This window comes from Bombina bombina, chromosome 3 (assembly GCF_027579735.1).
Source record: "Bombina bombina isolate aBomBom1 chromosome 3, aBomBom1.pri, whole genome shotgun sequence".
Classification (NCBI taxonomy): domain Eukaryota; kingdom Metazoa; phylum Chordata; class Amphibia; order Anura; family Bombinatoridae; genus Bombina; species Bombina bombina.
In genome coordinates this window covers 219,037,010-219,062,828 of record NC_069501.1, presented here as the reverse complement: position 1 = coordinate 219,062,828, position 25,819 = coordinate 219,037,010, and the positions used below count along the sequence as shown (strand labels likewise).

At 36.9% G+C, this 25,819-nt stretch overlaps 1 protein-coding gene across 2 annotated transcripts in view; it reads right to left on the bottom strand.

Moving 5' to 3' along the window:
• Window positions 1-25,819, bottom strand: part of CORO6 (coronin 6) — a 170,233-nt gene that overhangs the window by 103,286 nt on the left and 41,128 nt on the right. For both annotated transcript variants that reach the window (XM_053706146.1, XM_053706147.1), the window contains one exon: window positions 5,160-5,282. In XM_053706146.1, the coding sequence (XP_053562121.1) occupies window positions 5,160-5,282 (123 nt within the window). The remainder of the gene's footprint in view (window positions 1-5,159; window positions 5,283-25,819) is intronic.

Here is a 25,819-nt window from a genome sequence, read left to right as displayed (position 1 = left end):
TTTCTGGCCCTGTACCATGTGACAGCTATCAGCCAATCACAAAATGCATATACGTATATATATATATTTGCACATGCTCAGTAAAAAGAATCTGCACGTTTTGGTAATGATAGTATATTAGAAAGGGTTTTTAAACTGAATGCTTTATCTGAATTATAAAACTCGAAAGGGGCATGAAACCCAAAAATTGTCTTTCATGATTTAGGTAGAACATACAGGGAGTGCAAAATTATTAGGCAAGTTGTATTTTTGAGGATTCATTTTATTATTGAACAACAACCATGTTCTCAATGAACCCAAAAAACTCATTAATTGGAAGTAGTTTTTAGTTTGTTTTTAGTTTTAGCTATTTTAGGGGGATATTTGTGTGTGCAGGTGACTATTACTGTGCATAATTATTAGGCAACTTAACAAAAAACAAATATATACCCATTTCAATTATTTATTTTTACCAGTGAAACCAATATAACATCTCAACATTCACAAATATACATTTCTGACATTCAAAAACAAAACAAAAACAAATCAGTGACCAATATAGCCACCTTTCTTTGCAAGGACACTCAAAAGCCTGCCATCCATGGATTCTGTCAGTGTTTTGATCTGTTCACCATCAACATTGCGTGCAGCAGCAACCACAGCCTCTTAGACACTGTTCAGAGAGGTGTACTGTTTTCCCTCCTTGTAAATCTCACATTTGATGATGGACCACAGGTTCTCAATGGGGTTGAGATCAGGTGAACAAGGAGGCCATGTCATTAGATTTTCTTCTTTTATACCCTTTCTTGCCAGCCACGCTGTGGAGTACTTGGACGCGTGTGATGGAGCATTGTCCTGCATGAAAATCATGTTTTTCTTGAAGGATGCAGACTTCTTCCTGTACCACTGCTTGAAGAAGGTGTCTTCCAGAAACTGGGAGTTGAGCTTGACTCCATCCTCAACCCGAAAAGGCCCCACAAGCTCATCTTTGATGATACCAGCCCAAACCAGTAATCCACCTCTACCTTGCTGGCGTCTGAGTCGGACTGGAGCTCTCTGCCCTTTACCAATCCAGCCACGGGCCCATCCATCTGGCCCATCAAGACTCACTCTCATTTCATCAGTCCATAAAACCTTAGAAAAATCAGTCTTGAGATATTTCTTGGCCCAGTCTTGACGTTTCAGCTTGTGTGTCTTGTTCAGTGGTGGTCGTCTTTCAGCCTTTCTTACCTTGGCCATGTCTCTGAGTATTGCACACCTTGTGCTTTTGGGCACTCCAGTGATGTTGCAGCTCTGAAATATGGCCAAACTGGTGGCAAGTGGCATCTTGGCAGCTGCACGCTTTACTTTTCTCAGTTCCTGGGCAGTTATTTTGCGCCTTGGTTTTTCCACACGCTTCTTGCGACCCTGTTGACTATTTTGAATGAAACGCTTGATTGTTCGATGATCACGCTTCAGAAACTTTGCAATTTTAAGAGTGCTGCATCCCTCTGCAAGATATCTCACTATTTTTTACTTTTCTGAGCCTGTCAAGTCCTTCTTTTGACCCATTTTGCCAAAGGAAAGGAAGTTGCCTAATAATTATGCACACCTGATATAGGGTGTTGATGTAATTAGACCACACCCCTTCTCATTACAGAGATGCACATCACCTAATATGCTTAATTGGTAGTAGGCTTTGGAGCCTATACAGCTTGGAGTAAGACAACATGCATAAAGAGGATGATGTGGTCAAAATACTCATTTGCCTAATAATTCTGCACTCCCTGTACAATTTTAAACAACTTTGCAGTTTACTTCTATTATCAAATTTGCTTCATTCTCTTGTTATCATTTTTTGAAGGAGCAGCAATGCGCTACTGGTTTCTAACTGAACACATGGGTGAGCCAATGACAATCGGTATATACTGTATATGCAGCCACCAATCAGCAGCTAGAACCTAGGTTCTTTGTTGTTCCTGAGCTTACCTAGATAAACATTTCACCAAAGGATAACAAGAGACCGAAGCAAAATAAATAATAGAAGTGAATTGGAAAGCTGTTTAAAATTGTTTGTACTACCTAAATTATGAAAGTTTTTTGGGGGTTTCATGTCTCTTTAAATTTTGACTTTAGTGTCCCAAGAATCCAAAGTGGATTTTGCACCCAGTCTGTTCTAGGGAATGCTGTGTTGCTGAGTATGAGAGTATTGCCTAGAACATGGGATGTACATCCAGTTGTATGAGTGTAGTCTATTACTAGTATATATAAATATAGGTTATGTCTGAGGAAGGAGGTAATACTCCGAAACGTAGGATTAAAAGATACCCTTTATTTAAATACCGGTGAGTTCCTGCTTCTTTTTGTTGTGTATGCTTAGCTTGCTGCAGCACCCCGGTCAAAGATTTGTGAGTGCCATATTCTGCCTGGAATTTTATATATATATATATATATTCAATTAACATTACTTGAAAGAATTAATGTAGTGTAACTTTAACACAACAATATCCTAAAGCACAAGTGGTGGTAATTAGAAATCTTTCTTTAAATAAAACTAATTGTATTGGCTATATCTCCTAGTACTCTTCTAGTCTGAGAAGTGCTTTGAAGCATCAATAAATGCCATGCAAAAATAGGTTGGCATAAAGTTTGTTCTTATTGTATTCCGTTGGCTTTCATCCAATGGCAATTCTCATAAACTGAACAAAAGACGCCACTTTTCCTGACTCATAAAAAAATTACAGATCAGCTTGCTGATGGCTGGATAACAGCTTGTTGGAATCTCCCGACATGTCACACGCCTGCATCTGTTTTTAGTATCTGATTAGCTGCTTCCCCGTCCCTCCTCCTTTTAGTGACTGTGATATAATTAGAACAAACTGCAGCAGCAAAACAGTGTGAGATTCAGACTGCAGAGCAGGCACATGGCTGCATATTCTATATATAAGTAAGATCCACTCCCAATCAGAATACTGTATATGAGGGCACAGTGTCACTACTCCTTTTCTTTCATTTAGAGTATGATACTTTATACTACACTATGGCATGGTTCAGTAGAGTATTGTAAATAGCAGGTCCAGAAACTGGTACAGATAGTAATAGATTAAAGCGACACTGAACCCAAAAAGATGTCTTTTGTGATTCAGATAGAGCATGCAATTTTAAGCAACTTTCTAATTTACTCCTATTATCAAATTTTCTTCATTTTCTTGGTATATTTATTTGAAATGCAAGAATGTAAGTATAGATGCCGGCCCATTTTGGTGAACAACCTGGGTTGTTCTTGCTGATTGGTGGATAAATTCATCCACCAATAAAAGTGTTTTCCAGTGTTCAGAACCAAAAAAAATAGCATAGATGCCATCTTTTTCAAATAAAGATAGCAAGAGAACGAAGAAAAATTGATAATAGGAGTAAATTAGAAAGTTGCTTAAAATTGCCTGCTCTATCTCAATCACAAAAGAAAAAAATTGGGTTCAGTGTCCCTTTAATAGACAATCTGCATTACCCATATACCCACTCCTCTAGAAATGGTCTTTATCTTAATAAACGTCTAGGTCAGCATAGGAACATATTAAGACGTTTAGGAACTGCCCAGTTTTACATCACTGTTTAGTACATACTTCAGAATGCTCAAGAGGGAATACTGCTGTAAATAGCCTCTGAAGCATTTTTATGTTGAAATGGCTTTATGTCAGGATGAACTCCTGTAACATTTTGGAAACCTATGTCTGATATTAACCAACTAAACAAATGCATTATAAGTTAAGGCACAGGGCCCCTGTTTTATTTCTGGTCACTGAAACAGAGGTTGCGTGACTGGCTGTTTCTAGAGCTTCTTTGGCTTGACCAGCATATATATTATGTAAAGAATAGTAGAAAGTCACAGTTAAGCTTTTAACTCATCATAGGAAATGTATACAGAAATTATTTGTATCTTCTAATTTTCTACCATATGCACACTGTACATTAGTGAGCACTTCTAAGAATTGTTAGATAGCTTGTTATCTCCCATAACTGCCATTAAGTCTTGGCTTTAAAATAATAACATAACATCCTTATCACACTACACATTTGCCTCTGACACTCCCATGTCATGTGAAAACGTTACTGCAACTCCTTCTATGGCTCTTGTTTATTTCTTAGCATTAAGTTGCTGTTCCCCATTGGTTTTTCGCAGATGCTACTATTCTAAGGGATCTCTGAATAAAAAGTTCTTAAAGTTAAAAACAAAAAGTCTGTGTGTGTCTGTGAGCATGTGCCTGGTCAGACTCTGAGTCTGTCTGATGCCGAGTGTTCCTGTCTATCTCTAGTTCTGTATATGTCTGTTTCTCTCTGTCTGTGAGTGTCTCTTTGTCTCTCTAACTCTTTCCCTCTATGTCACTCATTGTCACTGGATACACAGAAACTAGTGGGTGTGATCACCACCTCAGTGAGAAAATGAAAGTGAAACAGAAGCCATTGTTAGCTTCACGAGGGAAAGAACAGGGGCCAGCAACAGCCATATGTATTCAAGTCTATCTAAAGCAGGGTCGCTCAAACTATGTTCTAAAGGCCACATCTGGCCCTCAGCACCAATGGGTAAAAAACAAACATCAGTAATTGCTGCTAAAAAGAGTAGTTGCAAGCTGTGTAAACTTCAGACGTATATACAGGTAAATTCATTAAAGGGATACTCAAGTCAAAATAAACTTTTATGATTTAGAAAGAGCATGCATTTTTTAGACACTCTCCAACATACACACTTTCTTGGACCAAGCTCCTACTGAGCATGTGCACAAGCTCACGGGGTATATATATACTAGTTTGTGATTGGCTAATATCTGTCACATGGTACAGGAGGCCAGAAAATTATAGAAATCTACTGCTTATTTGAAATTTAGAATAAGTGCTCTTGCATTGTCTTTTACTTATGCACTTATTGATTATGCAATTCTACTGCATTTAGTGGTCCGTTAATAGTATCAATTTTGTTATGGACTTTTCAACTAAAAATGTGATAATGATCTAATTTTATTTTAAGGAATTTGCATAAGTGTGAGTATAATGTAAATAAAGACACAGTGGCTATTACCACTATTTGTAACCAGCCTAGTCTACAGTCTGTATGTATCTAATTTACTCTCAGCTTCTCTAACCATCTGAACACATGCGATCTGGTGAAAAAGTTAGTATTTTTATAGAAAGCGCTTATAACTTACCATAATAGTGGTATCATCAGAAGCACTGGCAATGACGTTATCATTATGGGGACACCAATCAATGTCTAACACCGGAGCTGTATGACCACTGACTGTAGGATGATTTTTATCCACACGTCCTGTCTGTGCAAGAAGAAAAATACATACATTAACTCCCTTCAAAGACATAAAACATGACATTGAACATTTTTTTAAAATATAGGTAGTGCTCCAAAATCTAAAATAATCAAACTATATTTAATTACGTACTAGTACATGTCAACGTGCAGTTAATTGCAGGGGAAAATGCTAAACCATTTAGATAAATTTAAATTTGGGAAACAAAAATCTTATTTGTTGCATTTAAAAGATGGTATATTCATTTGTATTGCAGCTATACATCTTAATTAGTTGTCCCTTTCAGCCAGTGAACATGTATACTGCAGTACTAGTAATGCACACATACACATTACAAGCCCTATAAACTAAGAGAAGTTATATACTTATGGCTACCATCTCCGATGGAGTTCTGAAGTTCCATTAGCCTGTGATCACCTACGAACTCTGACATTCCATTACACGCAAGTTAAGTAACGCAGCTTTGTAATGATTATTGTGTGCAGTGACAAATAGCATAGACTGTTTTGATTACATGGATATCGTTTTAAGTCTTGATGCTGTTATGGAAGAGTGAATCACAGTAGCTTTAACAAGTTACGGAACTGTGTATTTTCGGGAGAATGATTGATCTATAAGAATACAAATGCCAAGTTTATTTAGAAGAATTTAAAAACACATTCCTTACGTTTGAACATTGTTATGGACTAAACTATTCACACCTATTACGGTCTAAGGGCACAATTCTAAAAGGGTCTCTGGGCTGGTGAGATTCTATAAGAATGCTCAAAAGTCATTTTCGTATGGGAAGGAGATGCATACATTCCAAAAGTGCACAATGAAAATGGTAATTTAAAAATCTTACAAAATGAATAATTAAACCATTTACACAAACATACGCTGGGAAAAATTGTATTGCTAAAGTATATAAAAAATTGTAAGAAAATTGTGAAATTTGTAACGGCTTGGGGAAGATTATACAGTGGTGTAATTGGTACACTTTTTTGTAATACTGTATCTAAATATTTGCTAGTGCACAGCTAATATTAGTATTAATATAGTATATTATCCTATTTACGTGGTGCCGTCACACCCAACTGAATTTCTATACACACTTATTTTAAAAAGCTTCTGCATTTAATGCAAAATAAGTTTTAATATTTTATTAATTTCTCCTGTGTACAACGTTTTGCCTTTCCCCTCCCTTATAACGATTTGTTGTGCTTAAAGTGAATGCAAAGTCACCCTTATTGCTTATCGTCATATTATTACTCATCAAAAATAAGGGTGACTTTAATTCATCGTTTTGTTATTTATTATTTCTTAAGGTATAAATTTACCTTGATATATGTTTATTCTATGCATTGATTCCTCCGCCCGCCATTTTGTCCCACTTTTGATTGACAACAGGGATTACAAATCAATGTTTCCCCCTGGGGCGTTCAACCCCTTTTTTGTAATGTCATACGCTTCTCCTGCGCATGCGTTAGGAGACATTTTCAGCCTCAGAAGCGATGCGCGTCCACGCAATGTGCATGCTCTATATGATTTATTTAGAGCTTCTGGAAAGATTGAGAGAAGCCGACGTAAACGCGTGCACAGAGTAAGTATTTTTTTTCAGATACAGGAAGTCACGAGTAGGAGGAGTCCGGGTGCGAACAGATCAATTCTTGGCTAATAAAATATAACTAAAACTATTAATTTATTTAACCCCTTAATGACCACAATGTACCCTGTATGTCACTGGTCGTTAATGGTTTTTTCAGGACATAATAGCACAAGTCTAGCAAGAACACACTATTAATGCCCTCCCTCCAGCAGGCTTTGTGGAATAGAGCAGTCTCAACGCTGGTGGCAAGACCGTGCTATAAAACAATCAAGTCGCAAAAAAAGGCCAGTGACATACAGGGTACGTCGCTGGTCCTTAAGGGGTTAAAAAAAAATTTGTGGTTTAGGTTGTTATATGTTGATAAATCATTACCCAAAATAAAGGCTGCTAAAATGGACATTCACTTTAAATCAGTTGTATTTAATTAGTTTAATTAGTTCCATTCAAACTCAAAGATGGCATTAATATCATTAGGTCATCAACAGGTTAGAAGCAACTAGTAGTGGAGAAAGCAGAAAAACAAGAAATTAACATAAGCATAACATTTATTTACATATTACAGCTGAACAGACCATTATTTCAAATAATGAAAGAAACATTCTGTAAATCATGTAATATTTACGATACATAAGTAAGAACACTACAGCTTACAAGCAGGAAACTGACAGTGATTGGCAGCTTCGTGTGACTGATACACCTGATTGGCTCAACAGCCATGTTTTACTTGGGAGCTGCAATACTAGAGGCTTCTAAAATGGACTTTAACTATATTTTTAACTCCCTTGTGGGCATCAAACGCGTAATAAATTTGTATCAGTATTAGTAATGTGAAATTATTTTTACATTAGAATGGCCCTTTAGTATAAGCACTCACTATAACTTTAATGTAATTAAAGGGACAGTAAACTTGATTTTATTGTATTGTTTAAAAAGATAGGTAACGCCTTTACTACCCATTCCCCAGCTTTACATAACCAATATTGCTATATTAATATACTTTATAACCTCTACATTTGCCTTTTTCTAAGCCCATGCAGGCTGTCCCTTATCTCAGTGACTTTTATTTGCTTTTTACAGCCAGACTGTGCTAGACAGTGCTAGTTCATGTGTGCTATATAGATAACATTGTGCTTGCTTCTGTGGAATGATAATAGTTATGCAGGAACCAGCACAAATTGGCTAAATGCAAGTTTTTAAAAAGCACTGAGATAAGGGGCAGTCTCAGTGCATCTAAGCAGAGGCTTAGATACAGGTAAACATAGAGGTAAAAAATATATTAATATAACAGTGTTAGATATTTATTACCCATTTACAAGTTTTGCTTAACCGTCTTTTTAAACAATAACAATTTTCAAATAGACTGTCCCTTTAAGAAAGTGACATACAACAATGTATAGCAATTAACATTAATAATATATAGTGACAGCTTAATCACTTAGAGCTTGGCAAATATATATCAAACCTAGAAGCCAGTTGGAAAATAGAAGAGCCGTCTACACATTCTATCAGGTGCCAGGAGAGGGGTTTTGAATTATATAGCTAAATGTATTATAATAATAATAATAATAATAATAATAATAAATAGTAGCCAGGGATACAATTCTAGAAGACTTTTTTCAGGAAGATGATTAGGTAAAATCATTTATCATATAGTCTGTGTTAGCCTATTTTATCTTTAAATTAGTGTACAAAAAATGTTGCATAGTTTTTTACATGCTATTGAAAAGAATATTAGGAACTCCAGTAACCAATAATATAAATATGTAATTGTTTAATCACTGGAATTGTATTATAAATATGGCCGATGAAATATGAGAACCAGGGCAGTGAGGGTCAAATGAATAACAGGACTGAAGAGGAAAGAGGAAGGCAGAAGTGTCACTATTCACGGAAAATGTTTTAGGACATATAGGAGGCTGGGAGGGTGGTGCCCTAGAAACATTAAATTGAGAAAAACAATCTCGACAATCCGACGCGCTGGAAAATCTGAGCATTCTAATGGCCCTCTCAGCACTTCCTGAGACATTCCTATTGTTTGCTGTATGAGCTCATGCTTATTGGAACTACGAAATCAGCAGACAACTGCTGCCGTCCATACACTTCTGCAGAGACCCTCACAATTCCTCTCCTAGTGGAAGGGAACGCATAGCTCAGGGAGGGATGGTGCAGGTCAAGGACATGAACTGTGAGCCTGTAGATATAAGGTGCCAAAGTCTAGCTCCAAATAAAGACTAGGATTCCAAAAGGGGAATTTATTCCTATAAACCAGTTTAATATTTATTCCCATTTGCTGCTAAATCCACTTCACTTACACAGGGTTAACCCCAGTGAATGTTTAGCGACAGATATGTGATCACTGTAGTATGTGATTTATAGATTCTAGTTAGACTGATAAAAATGTATGTGGTTAAAAACAACAGTAGCTGTTCTAGCATAAGACAATGTATTGCCAGTTATGATAAGCAGAATTCTCAATGTGCACAAAGTTGTCTGTCTCAAGTGTTTTTTTTTTTTTCTTTTTTTAAGATTACAAAAATATCCAAACCTTACCAATAAACTATACTAATATGTAGAACAGGGTACACTGTAGAAAATGATTTAAAAGGTTGGTTTTGTCAATAAAGAAGTCATACTGACGAACAATATAAACATGTTGGCTTTGCAGGTATTATCTTTGCTTTAAAATAGAATATAAATATTTTCTTCCTCATTTGGTAAAAAAACAATATATTGTATAGTCTTGCAGATTCATTTGTTGAATAAACACTAGCTAAATAAAAATCAGTCTTCAACTCAGTAAATCTATGGAGACAAATATGCAAGAAGAGGCAGTCAAAAGCTATGACTTATAAGTGATAAAGTCCCATCTTTTCTCTACCTTTTACAGCGCATTTAATATTTTACTAAAAAAACAACTATAAAATAATAGATTAAGGAGAATACAAAATGTGACATAAAGAACTTTTCAATTGCAAAACTCTCCTAAACCCACCAGTTTCCTTACTTGAAGGAACCAAGCTACACATGTTATTGTAGTAGATAAGGCTTGTTACTGCCTTATCTCTTCTGCTGAGGCCAATTATGGACACATATAAGTGGGAGGTTCTTGCCCCCTGTGGGCAAGGGAAGCTGCCAGTGAAATACCAATACTCGTTTTTAATACTTACCCGGTGAGGAGGGGTGAGATCCAAAGAGCTCTGGCTTCTAAACCCAAGCACCCGTCCCAGCAGCCAAGAGTGGCAAGTGGGTAGTTTGACTGGGGCAGTACACCAGTCAAATGGTAACACAGGTGTCCTAAGACAAGATCAGAAAGGACAGAAACCTTCCGTGAAAGGGCAGAATATCACTTTATCTAGATTTTCAGTATAAATACAGATCGTGATAGCTGGCCTAACAATCCTTTACGACTGTTTGGGTTTTAAAACGGGAAGTGTCAGTAAAGTTACTACATGGATGAATGGCTAGTAGGGGCCTAGGGTTCATAGAAATATTGCTTTTTGATCCTTCAATAAAGGCTCTTCCTATCACTGTGAAGCTTTAATTCCATCAAGCGTTGGATTGTTCACCCACTAATACGACTGGCTGGAAGGTTAACTGCTGAACTGATACTAACTTTACCCAGCATAAACCAATGTGCAAGATGCCGGAGGTTCCTAAGCTTAGAGGTGCTGCAGCAATTAATGAACAGTAGCTATCAGTTTAAGCTGAGTGAGCACGTTGTATGGAGTGTATTTTAAGTGAGATGCTTCTCTGCTGGAGCTGGTATTGAGCTTGCCAGTTACAAGGTACCGCTTACCTCGTCTGAGCTAAGTAGCTACAGTACCTTCACCTTTAAATTGAAAGTGTCTGACCAGTAACATATGAGCTGTACTATGTTCAGGGCCGTCTTTAATATTGACTGGACCCTGGGCAAAAAATTTCTTGGTCCCCCCCACCCCCCCCCACCCCATGCAATTTCGCTCTCCACCCCAACATCCCAAAAAACAACTAAATCAATTTATTTTATAATTGTTTTCAAAATTATTAGCCCAGCAGTGAATCATCACTGCTGGGCTAATCATTTTAAAAAAAATGAAATAAATTGCAATATGTGAAACTGGACCTAAGCAGTATTAATAAGTAAATAAATATATAAATTCCTCCACTGTGGATTAATTTAATATTCTTTTGAATGTGATTCTGGTGTGAGTTTAGCTGGTTAAAGAGATTTAGGGCAGCCAACAGGAGCAAAGCAAGTTAAAGACTGAGGAGGAAGCATGTAGGTGCAGACAAATATAAGTTTACTGACTGAAACAGCAGAACTACTATGGGAAGCTGTAAAATCTGAGAAAACAAAAACTATAAAAATAAACCTTACATTAATGTGTGAAGTATCAGCATGACACTATACATCAGCCACAGCAGCACATGTCACTTCTTTGCTAGGAACAAGTTCCCTCTCACCCTGCACTAGACAATGCTGCATGGGGAGGGGCGTGTGTGCACTCACTTATTCTTCCCACTGACACCTTTCTACAAAGCACTGTTCCGATAAAAAACTTCAGTTAGTTGATCTTAGGGCCACAGCAGAAAGAGCAGGGCTAAGGGGACCAACAGACTGGATGCTGTCTGCCCAAGGCTGCATGGATACAGTGAGAGATGTGTCATACAGCCTCAAGACTGAAGAGAGCAGTGTATGCAGCTGCACAGATGCTCAAATCCTCATGCTCCAGCTTTCTGCTGTATGCACCTACAGTCAGCCCTACCCAGAAACAATCCCCACCACCAGAGCAGTTACCTGGTAACAGTGGTAACCCCAGTAGGACATTTTCTGATGCAGTGGGAATGGCTGGATGCCGAGTTAGGGCTTTGCATTCAGTGCTGTACAGTGCACATCTAAAACAGCACATGGCAATAGCTTGGCATGTCACATCACACCGGCACGGTCTGGCAGTTTTTAAAAAAAAAAAATATATAAGCAGAGTACTTTTGACTGTGACAGTATTAGTACTGAATGTGTGTGTTCCCCATGTCACATCAGCAGTCTGGTATGAACCATTTTTTAAGGACTCTTGGGCCCCTCAACAGAGACTGGGCCCTGGGCAGCTGCCCCTTTTGCCCTGTGTTAAAGACGGTCCTGACTATGTTGCTTAATTACTCAGATGAAGCTCCTTGTGTATATAAAGGTATAAAATGTCAGTATGAACATTACTACTTTTGGTGACGCATTATGAGGTCTATTTGATCCGGAGTGTGCCTGGGAGTTATCAGGATATGCCTCTAAGAAATTTGTGGAAAATATTACTTTATAGTTCGTTGGCGCCACCTGGTTGTATATCAGAGTGTGCAGACTTATCTACATACCTGAGTAGACATATTCATGATGTTTTACAACTATTACCTTTTATTCCTTTGATCTCTATATATATTTTTGTAATAAAGTGAGTGGACTAATTGTGCAGCCTTTCTCATTCTTTAGCATGTAGGGTTTCTATATTCTTTTTCGGTTATGTTATTTCCAATGATAAAATTATGACTGGCTTATGAAGTTCAACAAGAATGCCAAATCCCTCAATTTAGGTTTAAAATAAATAATGAAATTATACTACAGAAAATCTTTCTTAAATTACATATATTTTTTTTTTTGTGCTTTAAACATTCCATTTTTGGGTAAATTTCACCCAACTTTTAACTTTCTTTCCCCAAAAAGGGACACAGATTTGACTATTTCATATGTCATATTCATATATAGTAGATTTATGAATTTGCTAATTTTACCTGTCATAGAAGAACTAGAAAGAGGGAGAAGGAGAGTTCCTATGAATTCTGGGGTTAAATGTAGATCAGTGTTTTAGGCTGAACCAGGAGTCCATTTAAGCTCTCATAGATAATATTTGGAACCTCTTGCTGCCAGGACACAAGCTCTGTAACATGGCACTTTAATTACAAATAACATACATATAATCATATATTAGACTTTGTGTGTCATAACATAGTAGATGAGGTTGAAAAAAGACTGAAGTCCATCGAGTTCAACCTATACAAATATAAAATACCCTTCAAAAAGCTCCAGTTAAGCTTAAATAATCCCACTAATAGATGACCCATTTAATACAAGCAATCATATCCAAGAATTTTGTTTCTAGACAGAAATGTATCCAAACAATTTTTAAATGTATCTAGGGTATTAGCATTCACTACCTCCTTTGGTAATGCGTTCCACAATTTTATTGCTCTTACAGTGAAAAAACGTTTCCGTTGCAGGAGATTAAATCTCCTTTCCTCCAACCTTAAATTGTGACCTCTTGTCACAAACAATTTTCTTGGAATAAACAGAGCTTCTGCCATCTCTTTATATGGGCCTTGAACATATTTATATAAAGTAATCATGTCACCTCACGAGCGCCTTTTTTCTAAAGAAAACAGACACAGTTTGGCTAGCTCTCCTCATAGCTTAAATTCTCCATTCCCCTTATTAGCTTTGTGGCCCTTCTCTCAACTTTTTCTAGTTCTGCAGTATATTTTTTTGCGATCGTTCCCCAGAACTGCACTCCATACTCAAGGTGAGGTCTTACCAGGGATTTATATAGTGACAGAATTATGCTTTCCTCCCTTGAATCAATGCCTATTTTAATACATGCTAGTATCTTATTGGCCTTTGTAGCTGCTGCCCTGCATTGTGCACCCATCTTTAGCTTGTTATCTATTACTACTCCCAAATCCCTTTCCTCCTCTGTTTTGCTAAGTCTAGTCCCATTTAAATAATAAATTGCCTGCTTATTTTTACTTCCAAAATGTAGAACCTTGCATTTTCCTGTATTAAATCTAATTTTCCATTTACCTGCCCATACTTCTAATTTTTGCAGACCCCTTTGTAACGAAAGTTCATCCTGCTCTGACCTAATGACCTTACTTAACTTCGTATCATCTGCAAAAATAGAGATGTCGCTATTTAATCCTTGCTCCAAGTCATTAATAAAAATATTAAAAAGAACAGGGCCCAGTACTGATCCCTGGGGGACTCCACTTATTATCTTTTTCCAAACTGAGTATGATCCATTCACTACTACTCATTGCTTCCTATATTTTATCCCGTTATTTATCCATGAGCTAACATTTTCAGCTATTCCCAGTCCCTTAATTTTGTGCATTAATCTCTCATGTGGCACTGTATCCAAACGCCTTTGCAAAATCTAAGTATATCACATCAACTGATTCCCCTTTATCTATATTTTTACTTACTTCCTCATAGAATCTAATTAGATTAGTTTGACATGATCTATTGCTCATAAAACCATGCTGATTTGAACTCATAATCTTGTTTACACGAATATGCTCATCAATATAATCCTTTATAATCCCTTCAAATATCTTCTCCACTACTGATGTCAGACTAACTGGTCTATAGTTTCCTGGATCATCCCTGCTTCCCTTTTTGAAGAGTGGCACCACATCAGCTTTACGCCAATCCCGGGGGACCATGCCTGAGGATAATCTTGAAAAATTAAGAGTAGAGGTTTGTCTATAACAGTGCTAAATTCCCTTAACACACTTGGGTGAATTCCATCTGGGCCTGGAGTTTTATTTACCTTAATATTATTCAGTTTTTTCCTGATACCCTCTATACATAACCCAGTTAATGGTATGTGCTGGCATGTTCTAGTTTGTTCCAAAGTATCCTCCATTGGTTCCTCTCTTGTGAATACTGAAGAAAAGAACCGGTTTAGTACCTCAGCCTTCTCCCTGTCACTATTAATCATGCTACCCTCTACACATTTTAATGTACCTATATTGTCCTTCATAGATTTTTTTGCTATTATGTACTTAAAGAACCTTTAAGGGTTAGACTTAAAATCCTTTGCAAATATTTTTTCCTTTTGAATAATTTGATTGCTTTTTTTGCATGCATTGTTACATTCCTTATACATGGTATGTTGAGTCTGTACTATTTTCTTTGTATAATTTAATTCCCTTACGTTTTTTACTCATTTCTCTTAACACATTTTTATTTAGACATATTGGCCTCTATGTATCAAGCCGTCTACTTACCTGCATTTGCTGGCCCAATACGCTCGCCTAAGCTCGCCTACCATCGCCGCCACGGACCTGCATACGTTCGCCAAAGTTATCAAGAAAGCTGTCAAGAAGCCGCGCACCAAGTACGGTGCGATGAGTAGCGGACTGTTGTTAACTGACAGTCATCGATCTCGCTGCTCATCGGCTTCTTCGCAGCTTTCTTGCTAGCCTGTCACTAAGCACCCACACTAACTATACTGTTTTACCCCATAAACCGCCGCTCCCGGAGCCCCCCGCACCTAAATAAAGTCATTACCCCTAAACCGCCGCTCCTGGACCCCGCCACAACTATAATAAATATATTAACCCCTAAACTGCCGCTCCCGGACCCCGCCGCCACCTACATTATACCTATTAACCCCTAATCTGCCCCCCTACACCACCACCACCTACTTTATACTTATTAACCCCTAAACCGCCGCTCCCGGACCCCGCCGTAACTAAATAAATCGGAATTAAGGTAGGAAAAATCCGATTGGCTGATGTAATCTTCAATGGGGTAGTGTAGGGGTGTTTCGGTGGTGGGTTGTAATGTTGGGGGGGGGGTATTGTATTTCTTTTTTTTTACAGGTAAAATACTTTGGGGCAATGCCCCGCAAAAGGCCCTTTTAAGGGTGTATTTGTAACTTAGGTTAGGCTTTATTTTACAGGTAATTTTGAAGTTATTTTAGCTAGGTAGCTATTAAATAGTTAATAATTATTTAATAGCTATTGTACCTAGTTAAAATAAATACAAAGTTGCCTGTAAAATAAAAATAAACCCTAAAATAGCTATAATGTAATTATTAATTATATTGTAGCTATCTTAGGGTTTATTTTATAGGTAAGTATTTAGTTTTAAATAGGAATAATTTATTTAATTATAGGAATATTTATTTAGAATAATTTAAATAATATTTAAGTTAGGGGGGTGTTAGGGTTAGACTTAGGTTTTGGGGTTAATTCATTTAATATATTGGCGGCGGTGTAGGGGGTTAGATTAGGGGTTAATCAATGTACTGTAGGTGGCGGCGGTGTAGGGGGGACAGGATAGGGGTTAATAAATGTAATGTAGGTGGCGGCGGGGTCCGGGAGCGGACGTTTAGGGGTTAATATATTTATTTAGTTGCGGCGGGGTCTGGGAGTGGCGGTTTAGGGGTTAATATATTTATTTAGTTGCGGCGGGGTCTGGGAGCGGCGGTTTAGGGGTTAATAAGTTTATTATAGTGGCGGCGGGGTCCGGGAGCGGCGGTTTAGGGGTTAATAAGTATAAAGTAGGTGGCGACGGTGTAGGGGGGCAGATTTGGGGTGTTTAGACTAGGGGTACATGTTAGGGTGTTAGGTGCAGACGTTCCCATAGAAATCAATGGGATATTGGGCAGCAGCGAACATGAGCTCTCACTGCTGTCAGACTCCCATTGATTCCTATGGCATTCGCCGCCTCCAGGGCGGCGGATTGAAAACCAGGTACGCTGGCCAGGAATAGTGGCGAGAGTACCTGGTAGGTATTTGATAACTACCAAAAGTAGTCAGATTGTGCCGAATTTGCGTTCGGAACATCTGTAGTGAAGTAACCATCGATCTGTGTCGGACTGAGTCCGGCGGATCGTATGTTACGTCACTAAATTCTACTTTTGCCGGAATGTAGGGCTTGATAACTATGGCGAATCAGCCTCGCCACAAATACGCTGCAGAATTCCAGGGTATTTGCGGTTGACGGCTTGATAACAAGAGGCCATTGGCTTGGATTTTTTATTTTTATAACCATATGGTATTTGTTGTTATGTATATTTATTTAACAAAGTTTTAAATGTTATCCATTTATCCTCTATATTTTTATTAGAGAATACTTTGTCCCAATTTATGTTATTTAATGATTTCCTTAAATCGTTGAATTTTGCTTTCTTAAAATTAAAAGTCTTAGTTAAACCTTTCATAAGATCGTCTATTAATCTAATTATATAGTATATCATCTTAATGTTTAAGGAATCGCGAAATAAATAATCAAATCACTTGTCCAAATTTATCATACAATGCGGCCACAATTCAAAGTACATTTGGCACAAAATAATCCACATTTTATATTAGCAAATCAGCAATTTAGTGCAGATTCTTACTGGAGGTTTGACACAAATTGATTTGCAACTTTTTTGGCACAAATATACAAACCATCATAATTTTTCCCTTTATGCTAATTAACCACTGTAACGTGCATCAATTTAAAAGGAAACTGTTAACTTGTGCACAGATTGCTAAAATAGTTTATTTTAGAAAAGCATTAGCACAATTTTGAATACAGAGCAAAAGGAAAAATATCTTCTATAGTATAAATAAAGCTAAAAGCAACGTGTTATACACAAATATCTGTTCTTGTTTCAGTCAGTTAAATGTTTCCTTGGAAACCTAAATGGCTGACCCTTTATACAAAAAAAGAAAATCCATTTTGTAGCTATGATTTGCAAAATGGCACCAAATGGAAGCTGAACAATAAAAGAGATTAAATAATGTATTACCCTAGTGGTTTTATAAAGGACTGATGAGACGTGTAGTTTTACCAATTTGCAGTGCCATATCTGTTTTATTTTAACCCAAGTAACTATTTTTTATATCAAAAGAGCAAGGAAGCCTTACAATCATGTATAAATTCCAACAAAATACTGAGGGATAATTAAGTAGAACTGCAGTATACATTCATGATTTTTCCTGCTTTTGTTATAAACTACCTCTGAAAATCTGCTTGTTGCACTCTGCCAGAGAGATTAGAATGCCTCAATCATACTTAAAGGGACACTAAAGTGACACTAAACCCTATTAGTTACATTGCAATTCATGTAATTAGTCTGTTTCATCGGGACCTTTCAAAGCCCATAATAACATTGCCTTTAATACCCTGTGTGTACCTGGTTACTTAGCTGCAATAGGTGCCCATACCATGTAGCATTTATTTTCTGTGTTGTTTTGGAGGATAGTTCAGCCTATAAGATGCCATATTGCTTACCCCATGGAAAACCAGCAGAGAGCGCTCTCCTGCATCCCCTTCTTTAGAGGCTGCACTGATGTACGGGTTTTGGTACTCAACAACACAAATATGTCCTGTCTCACTTTAATACAGCTTGTGAACAGTAACAGTAAACGATGGAGGGGGCTCTGCTGTTTCTTTATGGGGCAGACAACCTGTTAAAACTACAAAAAAAAACTGACTCAATGTATGGTGAAATTTAATTTTGCAACATTCTACACAGTGATTGGGTAGCTCAGAGCAAACGCTCATCTACATGTCCCCCTTACTGAAGAGCAACAAAATGCAGTGGCATGGCTATCACCAGGCTTTTCAAGTGGTGTTTACCTTAGCTGCTACCGATTTGCAAAACGTAGTTAAAGTATAAATGATGTCAACATTTACTTTATACACAGATCATTTTTAATGTAGTGTTTAATCAGTGATATAAAATACATATATAAAACACAAATGTTCCTTTATGAGACAATCTTATTCTGCAAAAAAAAGAGCCTTAATCAGGAATGCAGTAGTAGGATCTGCTATTGATCAATAGAGTGAGCCATACTGCTTCTATCTGTACTGCTGACTGAAGCAAAAGGGAAAAAAGTGCCTTAAAAGGACAGTCTTGTCAAAATTAAACTTTCATGGTTCAGATAGGGCATGCAATTTTAAACAACTTTACAATTTTCTTTTATCATCAAATTTGCTTTGTTCCCTGGGTATTCTTTGTCGAAAGCTAAACCTAGGTAGGCTCAAAATGATTTCTAAACCCTCAAAGGCCACCTCTTATGTCAGTGCATTTTGACAGTTTTTCACAGTTAGACAGCGCTAATTAATGTGTGTCATATAGATATCATTGTGCTCACTCCTGTGGAGTTATTTATGAGATAGCACTGATTGGCTAAAAATGCAAGTCTGTCAAAAGAATGGAGATAAGGGGCAGTCTGCAGAGGCTTAGATACAAGGTAATCAAAGAGGTAAAAAGCATATTAATAAAATAGTGTTTGTTTTTTAATAAAGATAGATAATCCCTTTATTACCAATTCCCCAGTTATGCATAACCAACATTTTAAAGTAGACTGTCCCTTTAAAGTTTGGTGAAATTTTACCATCCAACATTCTACACAGTGGTTGGCTAACTACAAATCTACTTAAATTTGTTCGTAGCTGGCTACAGACAGTGACATGAATTACAACTGCTACTGAAAATGTACAGAAAATTATTATTAAATTATATTTATATTTCATTTTGATGCTTTACTAAAAATTAAAATTATGGTGGCAGTTAAAAACTGTCTCAAAAGTAAGTCAATAAAAAAAAAAATTGCATAGGAAATTAGCACATCTAGGCACGTATGCCCGCTTGCTTTTCCCCAGTAAAACACCATATACATTGTTACTAATGCACAAGAGGATTCTGGGTAAGATAGGCAAATTAGATATGCAAAAACTTGCCTACATGTGCTAATTTCCTATGAAATGTTTTTTTGTTTTTTTATTGACTTACTTTTGAGACATGGAGGTTTTTAATCTCAAACTTTTATCTCCACCAAAATGTTAATGATTTTTTATTTAACCCTGAAGAGTTCTAATAAGAACAAAACAGGCTGTCTAGCAGTGATTTCTGTATTTGCTGTATTAACTCTATTAAGGGATCACTGTGTTAAAACAGTATTTGAAGCAAAAAGTCTGAGATTTTGCATATCTTATTTGCATATCTTACCCAGAATCCTCTTGAGCATTGGTAACAATGTATATGGTATTTTACTGGGGAAAAGCAAGCAGAGATAATTGCCTAGTTGTGCTAATTTCCTATGCAAATTTTTTTTTATTATTATTGACTTACTTTTCAGACATGGAGGTTTTTAATCTCAAGCTTTTATCTCCACCATAATTTTTATTAATATATATATATATATATATATATATATATATATATATATATATATATATATATTGTGTGTGTGTGCTATGGTATATCAGCAGTTAAACATTGCATTAAATAAGGATTGCATCAAAATGAAATATAAATACAATTTAATAATAATTTTCTGTACATTTTCAGTAGCAGTTGTAATTCATGTCACTGGCTGTAGCCACTTACGAACAGATTTATGTAGACTTGCAGTTAGCCAATCACTGTGTAGAATGTTGGATGGTTAAATTTCACCAAACCTTAAAGGGACAGTCTACTTTAAAATGTTGGTTATGCATAACTGGGGAATTGGTAATAAAGGGATTATCTATCTTTATAAAAAACAAACACTATTTTATTAATATGCTTTTTACCTCTTTGATTACCTTGTATCTAAGCCTCTGGAGACTGCCCCTTATCTCATTTTTTATTGACTATATATATATATATATTGTGTTTAATGTTCTTGCAAGGGACATGTTTACGGATATAAGTGCATTTTGCTTTTTCTGTCATCTCTTGAACCTGTCTTTTACCCTTTCCCTCAGTATTCTTAACACTTGTAACTAATGTTCAGAATACCAATAAAAACTACAATTACCAAGATGAATAAAACATAAGAATAAATAACATAAGACTAATGCTTGCACTCACACAAGGCAATAAAAAAAGATGTAAGCCATTAACAAACAATAAAGTCTTGCCTACATATAAGGCAACATTTATCATGATTGCAGACAGACAGGTTTGCGAGTAGAGATTCTATCAGTCTGCAACTGTCACTTGCCATGTTGTATTGTGTGGAGAAATTTAACATTGCACAAAAGGTTTCTTGTGCAATGACATCCCCAGTTTTAGTGCAACCAATTGTGCAAGAGCAAGGCATGTTACTCACTCTGAACAAGCGAGTTTCAGTGATATTTCTTGCTACCTCAGAGGTGGCGGAGAGTCAAAAGAAGCAGTTCCTGCATCTTAAATTTGTGGCATAAGTGAGTCTCATCCACAAAGCATTAAAAGCTGTGAATGCAGCTTAATAAAGTTACAACGTAGTCAATAAAACATACAAATTTGAATATCAAAAATGAACACAAAAGTATCAGCAGAGTGTATTTTTTAGGGAATACTATAATGTTGCTAAGTAATTCTAGGGGAATCCCAACTTCAGTAGTTTGTGGAATCTGGATGGAGAATTGTTTTTTAAGAGGGTAACATTCATGGAACTTTAAAAAGCTGAAGGAAGCAAAGAGATAGAATGAGCAACAAGGAAGGAGACTGGGAAAAAGAATGGTGGCAGATAAGCACCAGTAAGGCAGAGAATAAAAGCACCAAGGGAAAAGAGAGACAGAAGCACTACAGAGAGTGAAGTGCATTTATTTATAGGAAATCTTAATGATAGATATATATGTAAATCTGCTATAAAGGCTGTAACAAGAAGCGTATTTCTGTCCTAACCCATTTCAGTTTTCACTTCCCCTCCCTTCTGCTCCTTTTATTCTGCTTTAATTGATTGCCCCCTTGTTGTCAGCGTGCACAATTAAGGGTTATAATAGACAAACAACAGGGGCCTTTAACAGTTTCAGCTTGCAGCTGCTTTACGTTAAGGAGTCATTGCTGTGAGGGCACAATAATAACATCTCTCTGTAGTTTAAGGCCAGGTGGACATAATTACCATCTACAGTATATAGCCACAAAAATAAAAACTCTTTTGCATGTAATAATGTATATTATCCCTATAATAAGGGTATCTGCTGATCTCCTAAGGAACTGTCAAAGTAACCCTATGTTCTCCATAGTAACAGGAGCAGAACCAGCCAAAGCACTCTCAACACCTTCCCACTTCTAGTCTATAAACAGAGAACCAGCATCACCAGCAACAGAAGGTAACGGGCTGCAAGCGTCAGGTTGGGATCTTGTTTGGGAATGAAACTGGCATGATCAGGGCTACAAAGCCAAACATCTAATTTGTGCTCACACTTGAGCATACTGCTGGCATAATGTGAACTGCACAAGTCATACACAACCCATTTTGGGTATAGCTGACATTATGGAGGTTGCAGGGACTAAGAATCTGGTTTATTCACTCACTTCGAAATAAAGCGGGTGTAACAGAAGCTGCAGGGACAATACATCTAATCTGGTGTCAATCACTTATGTATCTGGCAAAGCATGGACTGGACTGCCTGAAGGGGCCATGAATCTGTCTAGAAGTTGGAAATACAGATGCCATATTGTGAGCTATAATGGCTATGAACTTCAGGTGACACACTGACATGTAGCTGGCATAATAGGGCTGCAGTGTCTGGTATTTCATGTGAAGTTTCACTTGGGAAGATACAAATACTCCTCTATAGAGTTTGATATTCAAATCACTCTTTCAACTTGTACAGTTAGCAAACAATGAGTATCACATATGGTGATCTTGCACAAGAGTCCACCACTGCCTATTAACTGTCACCATGACTTTCCAACCATATTAAATGCAGGCTTGGTTAAAAGGATTCTCTTTATGCAAAAAGTGACGAGGCTCTGTTGTAGTTAATTGTGGTGCCCCCTAAGGGCCAGTACTACAATAGAGGAAGATTAAGCAACTGCCTAAGAGCGTCCATAACGGGGGGGGGGGGGGGCAAATTTAGTGCATGACAGTGTATAGGCAACTATCATCATTATACACGGCAGCCTGTTCTGCTTTTTAGTGTATAAACTATCAACATCATTATACTTATACAGTGTAGCTAGTGGCGGATGGTGAATTTTGAAAATGGAGGGGCAATACCCCACTCCTTTAAAGGACCAGTAAATACAGTAGATTTACAGAATCAACAAATGAATGATAAAAAGTCAATGCAATAGCACTTACAATAGTAGTATATATTTTTTTAGTTATGTCTATTTCCAGTGTATCATGTGACAGTCATTAGCCAATCACAAATGGATATATGTATATTCTGTGAATTCTTGCACATGCTCAGTAGGAGCTTGTGACTCAAAGAGTGTAAATATAAAAAGTCTGCACATTTTGTTAATGAAAGAAATTGGAAAGTTGTTTAAAATTGAATGCTCTATCTGAATCATGAAAGTTTCATTTTTGAATGTCCCTTTAAATAAAATCCCACACCTCCGATGGCTCTGCCCAACTGAACCAGTGTACTCTAGTTCTTCTTTTGTTTTAAATAATACATAAATAGAGCAGGGTGCTGCAGTGCACTTACATCTTATTAGTTGTTTAGAAAGCTCAGATCAGATGAAGAAGGACAAATGCCATGGATCTTCCTTTGGGTGACATTGACCTTGGGTGATGCCTGGCATGTGACATTTCCCACTGCTGATATGAATGGCTATTACAGGGAGAGATAAACATCTACACTGCATGCTAGAAGACAGTGGCAGGACTGGAATATTGCCTGAATTTCTTTATAGCTTCAATCTGGTCAGAACTCAAGAGATCAATACAGAAACAAACAACGTGACACATTTTGCAGAGGATAACAAAAAGCAAAGTTGTTTTTTTTCCAGTTAAGCTCACCTGCTTCACAAAAACAATTGTCTTTGCTCTAAACATACAATACACACAAATCTACTTAAATTAAAAAGGAGGGCCTCTCTTTCATAGAACATATATAGATGAAGCTGTGCAAGTGTAAATGATTTAGCAGGCTTACCTAGCTGCTGTAGAAAAGCACTGACTGAAGTGCTGGAAACACTAACTCCTTATAGCACATTCTTAGCCTGGAAAAAAGCCCAGCCCTCTTATGGGTTTGTGTGATCCTGGGAAATTCTAGGAAGTGGATCGCATGAACCAGTAAGTGGGCTTTTTTTTCTGTGCCGAGAATGTGCTATTGCGAATTTGAGAGCGCTTATTAGTGTATTCCCACACAAAACTAGTGGGGCACCGTCCCTTCTACCCCTATGAAAGAGCCTCCATTGAGTGCAGCATATAGGTTATCAATGTATCGGTTCCCTGCATTAATTATACAGTGCAGTATGTTTAATAGTGTATAGATAACTTGCATTATCATACAGTGCAGAGTGTTCTTTTTATTAGTGTATAAATGTGTATTATAATCACTATACAGTAACACTTGTCAAAACACTTTCACTAACACTTTCCAGCAGTCCACTGTAAGTTTATGTAATGTATTATAGGGCTTGAAACATTTATACTTATGGGAACTTTTATCAATATGCATTTGCAGTTTTTGAGAACTTCAGGCTAAAAAGAATGAGTCTGCAACCACAAATTTAATAAGCTTCTCTCTACTTCTTATCCTAGAGGGCAGAGATAAATCCCTTCAAACTTGATTGACAGGCCCTGCTCTTACATAATTAGTTAGCCAAGAGCAGGATTGAACAACAGAGCTCTTCTGCAATCTTACGTTTGGTTATTGCAGATGAACAGGTTCTGTGCTTGAGAACTTGTCCGTCTGCAGTTTGATACATTTTCCTGTTAGACATGCTATTATCAGTCTAGGTATAATGGTGAAAAAGAAAAGAGGTCATCCTGCCTCAAGGTTTGTGTGTTTTATATGTTTTCACCACAATTTGTTTCATTATGCAGAGCTACCACTAACTTGCTATGTTGTGCAAAGCAACCACTTTGGTACATTATGTCATACAGATATTAACCATCATAGCTATTATAGTTATAATAAATCAGATTAACACATCATATGTAGATAAAGTAGTTATCTATAGATGCTTAATGTAGGGTATATCATTTCTTCGGGAGGGGGGCTTTGGGGGGGCACGACAGAATGTATCTTCGACTGTGTAGCCAAAAACCCTTGCACCGGCTCTGTGTCCCTTTCAAAGGTCCTTGGAATAAGCCTAGTTAGCATTAGCCTAAATAAAAGCCTGACTGTAGGATTTAGATGCATGTCATAAAATACACACAAATAATCACTGTGACCATTCTGACCTTGGAAAGATGCTGATCAAACAGTTATGCAAAGCTCATGTGACTGACTTTTGACTATGTATAAATGAGCATCATTATTATATGTGGTACTTATATTTATAGTGGCAATTAATGCTACTGATGGCATGTAATCAATTATTAAAACAACCGTCCAGTACACAAGACGCAATGCAGTCGCAAAGGGTCAGTTGAGGCTGTGCTATTTCTACATGTGTCATGCATAAGAGGGCTTTAAGGGATTTTGTACTCACACACACACACACACATATATATATATACAGTGTATATATATATATATATATATATATATATATACACACATATACATATACATACACACCTACATATCTTTACATATTTTTCCAAGGAAAATATAGGAAAAGTGAGCAAAACTAACAATGAAAGCTCACTGCAACTGTTTTTTTTAGTAAGCAAAATTAAAAAAATGTCTGCAATTTAAATTGAGTTTAATTTAGCACGCAGTGTATAATTAGACTGTGTGATCTCAGTTAAACATTTTGTTTGGAGAACAAACCTGACTTTTTCCATTGCCGAGGTCAACTAGGGTAGACCAGTTTGCTTATGCCATCTAGCAGTCTATGATTTGTTCTTTCCTTCTCTTCCCTTTAATTCTTACAATTCTTTCTATTGCAGATTCCATGTCTTGTTCTCTCACCTTTCTCTCTCTCTGCTTCATTCCCCATCAATTCTCTATTCTTTATGGAGCCCCAGAATTGCCACTTCTTGAGAAATGTTCTCTCTTCATACTCATGATTTGGTAAATAAATTAAATACATTTTGCGCAGAATTTAGCAAAGTCATGCACACGATTTAGCAATCACGAGTTAACAAATCGTGCGCACGCTTTAGCAATTTCGAGCACACAATTTATTATTAATTATAATATACACTGAACATTTCTTCAGCACGACAACACTAATTAATAAAAGATGTAATTAAACGCATGCCCTTACAGCAGAGAAATTATTTGAGTTGCTAGTGCTGACCTTTTTACCATTTCTCCTGAGAGTACGTTGGTTAAAGGGAAGTGAAACCCAAAATGTTTCTTTTTGGATTCAGATAGAGCATG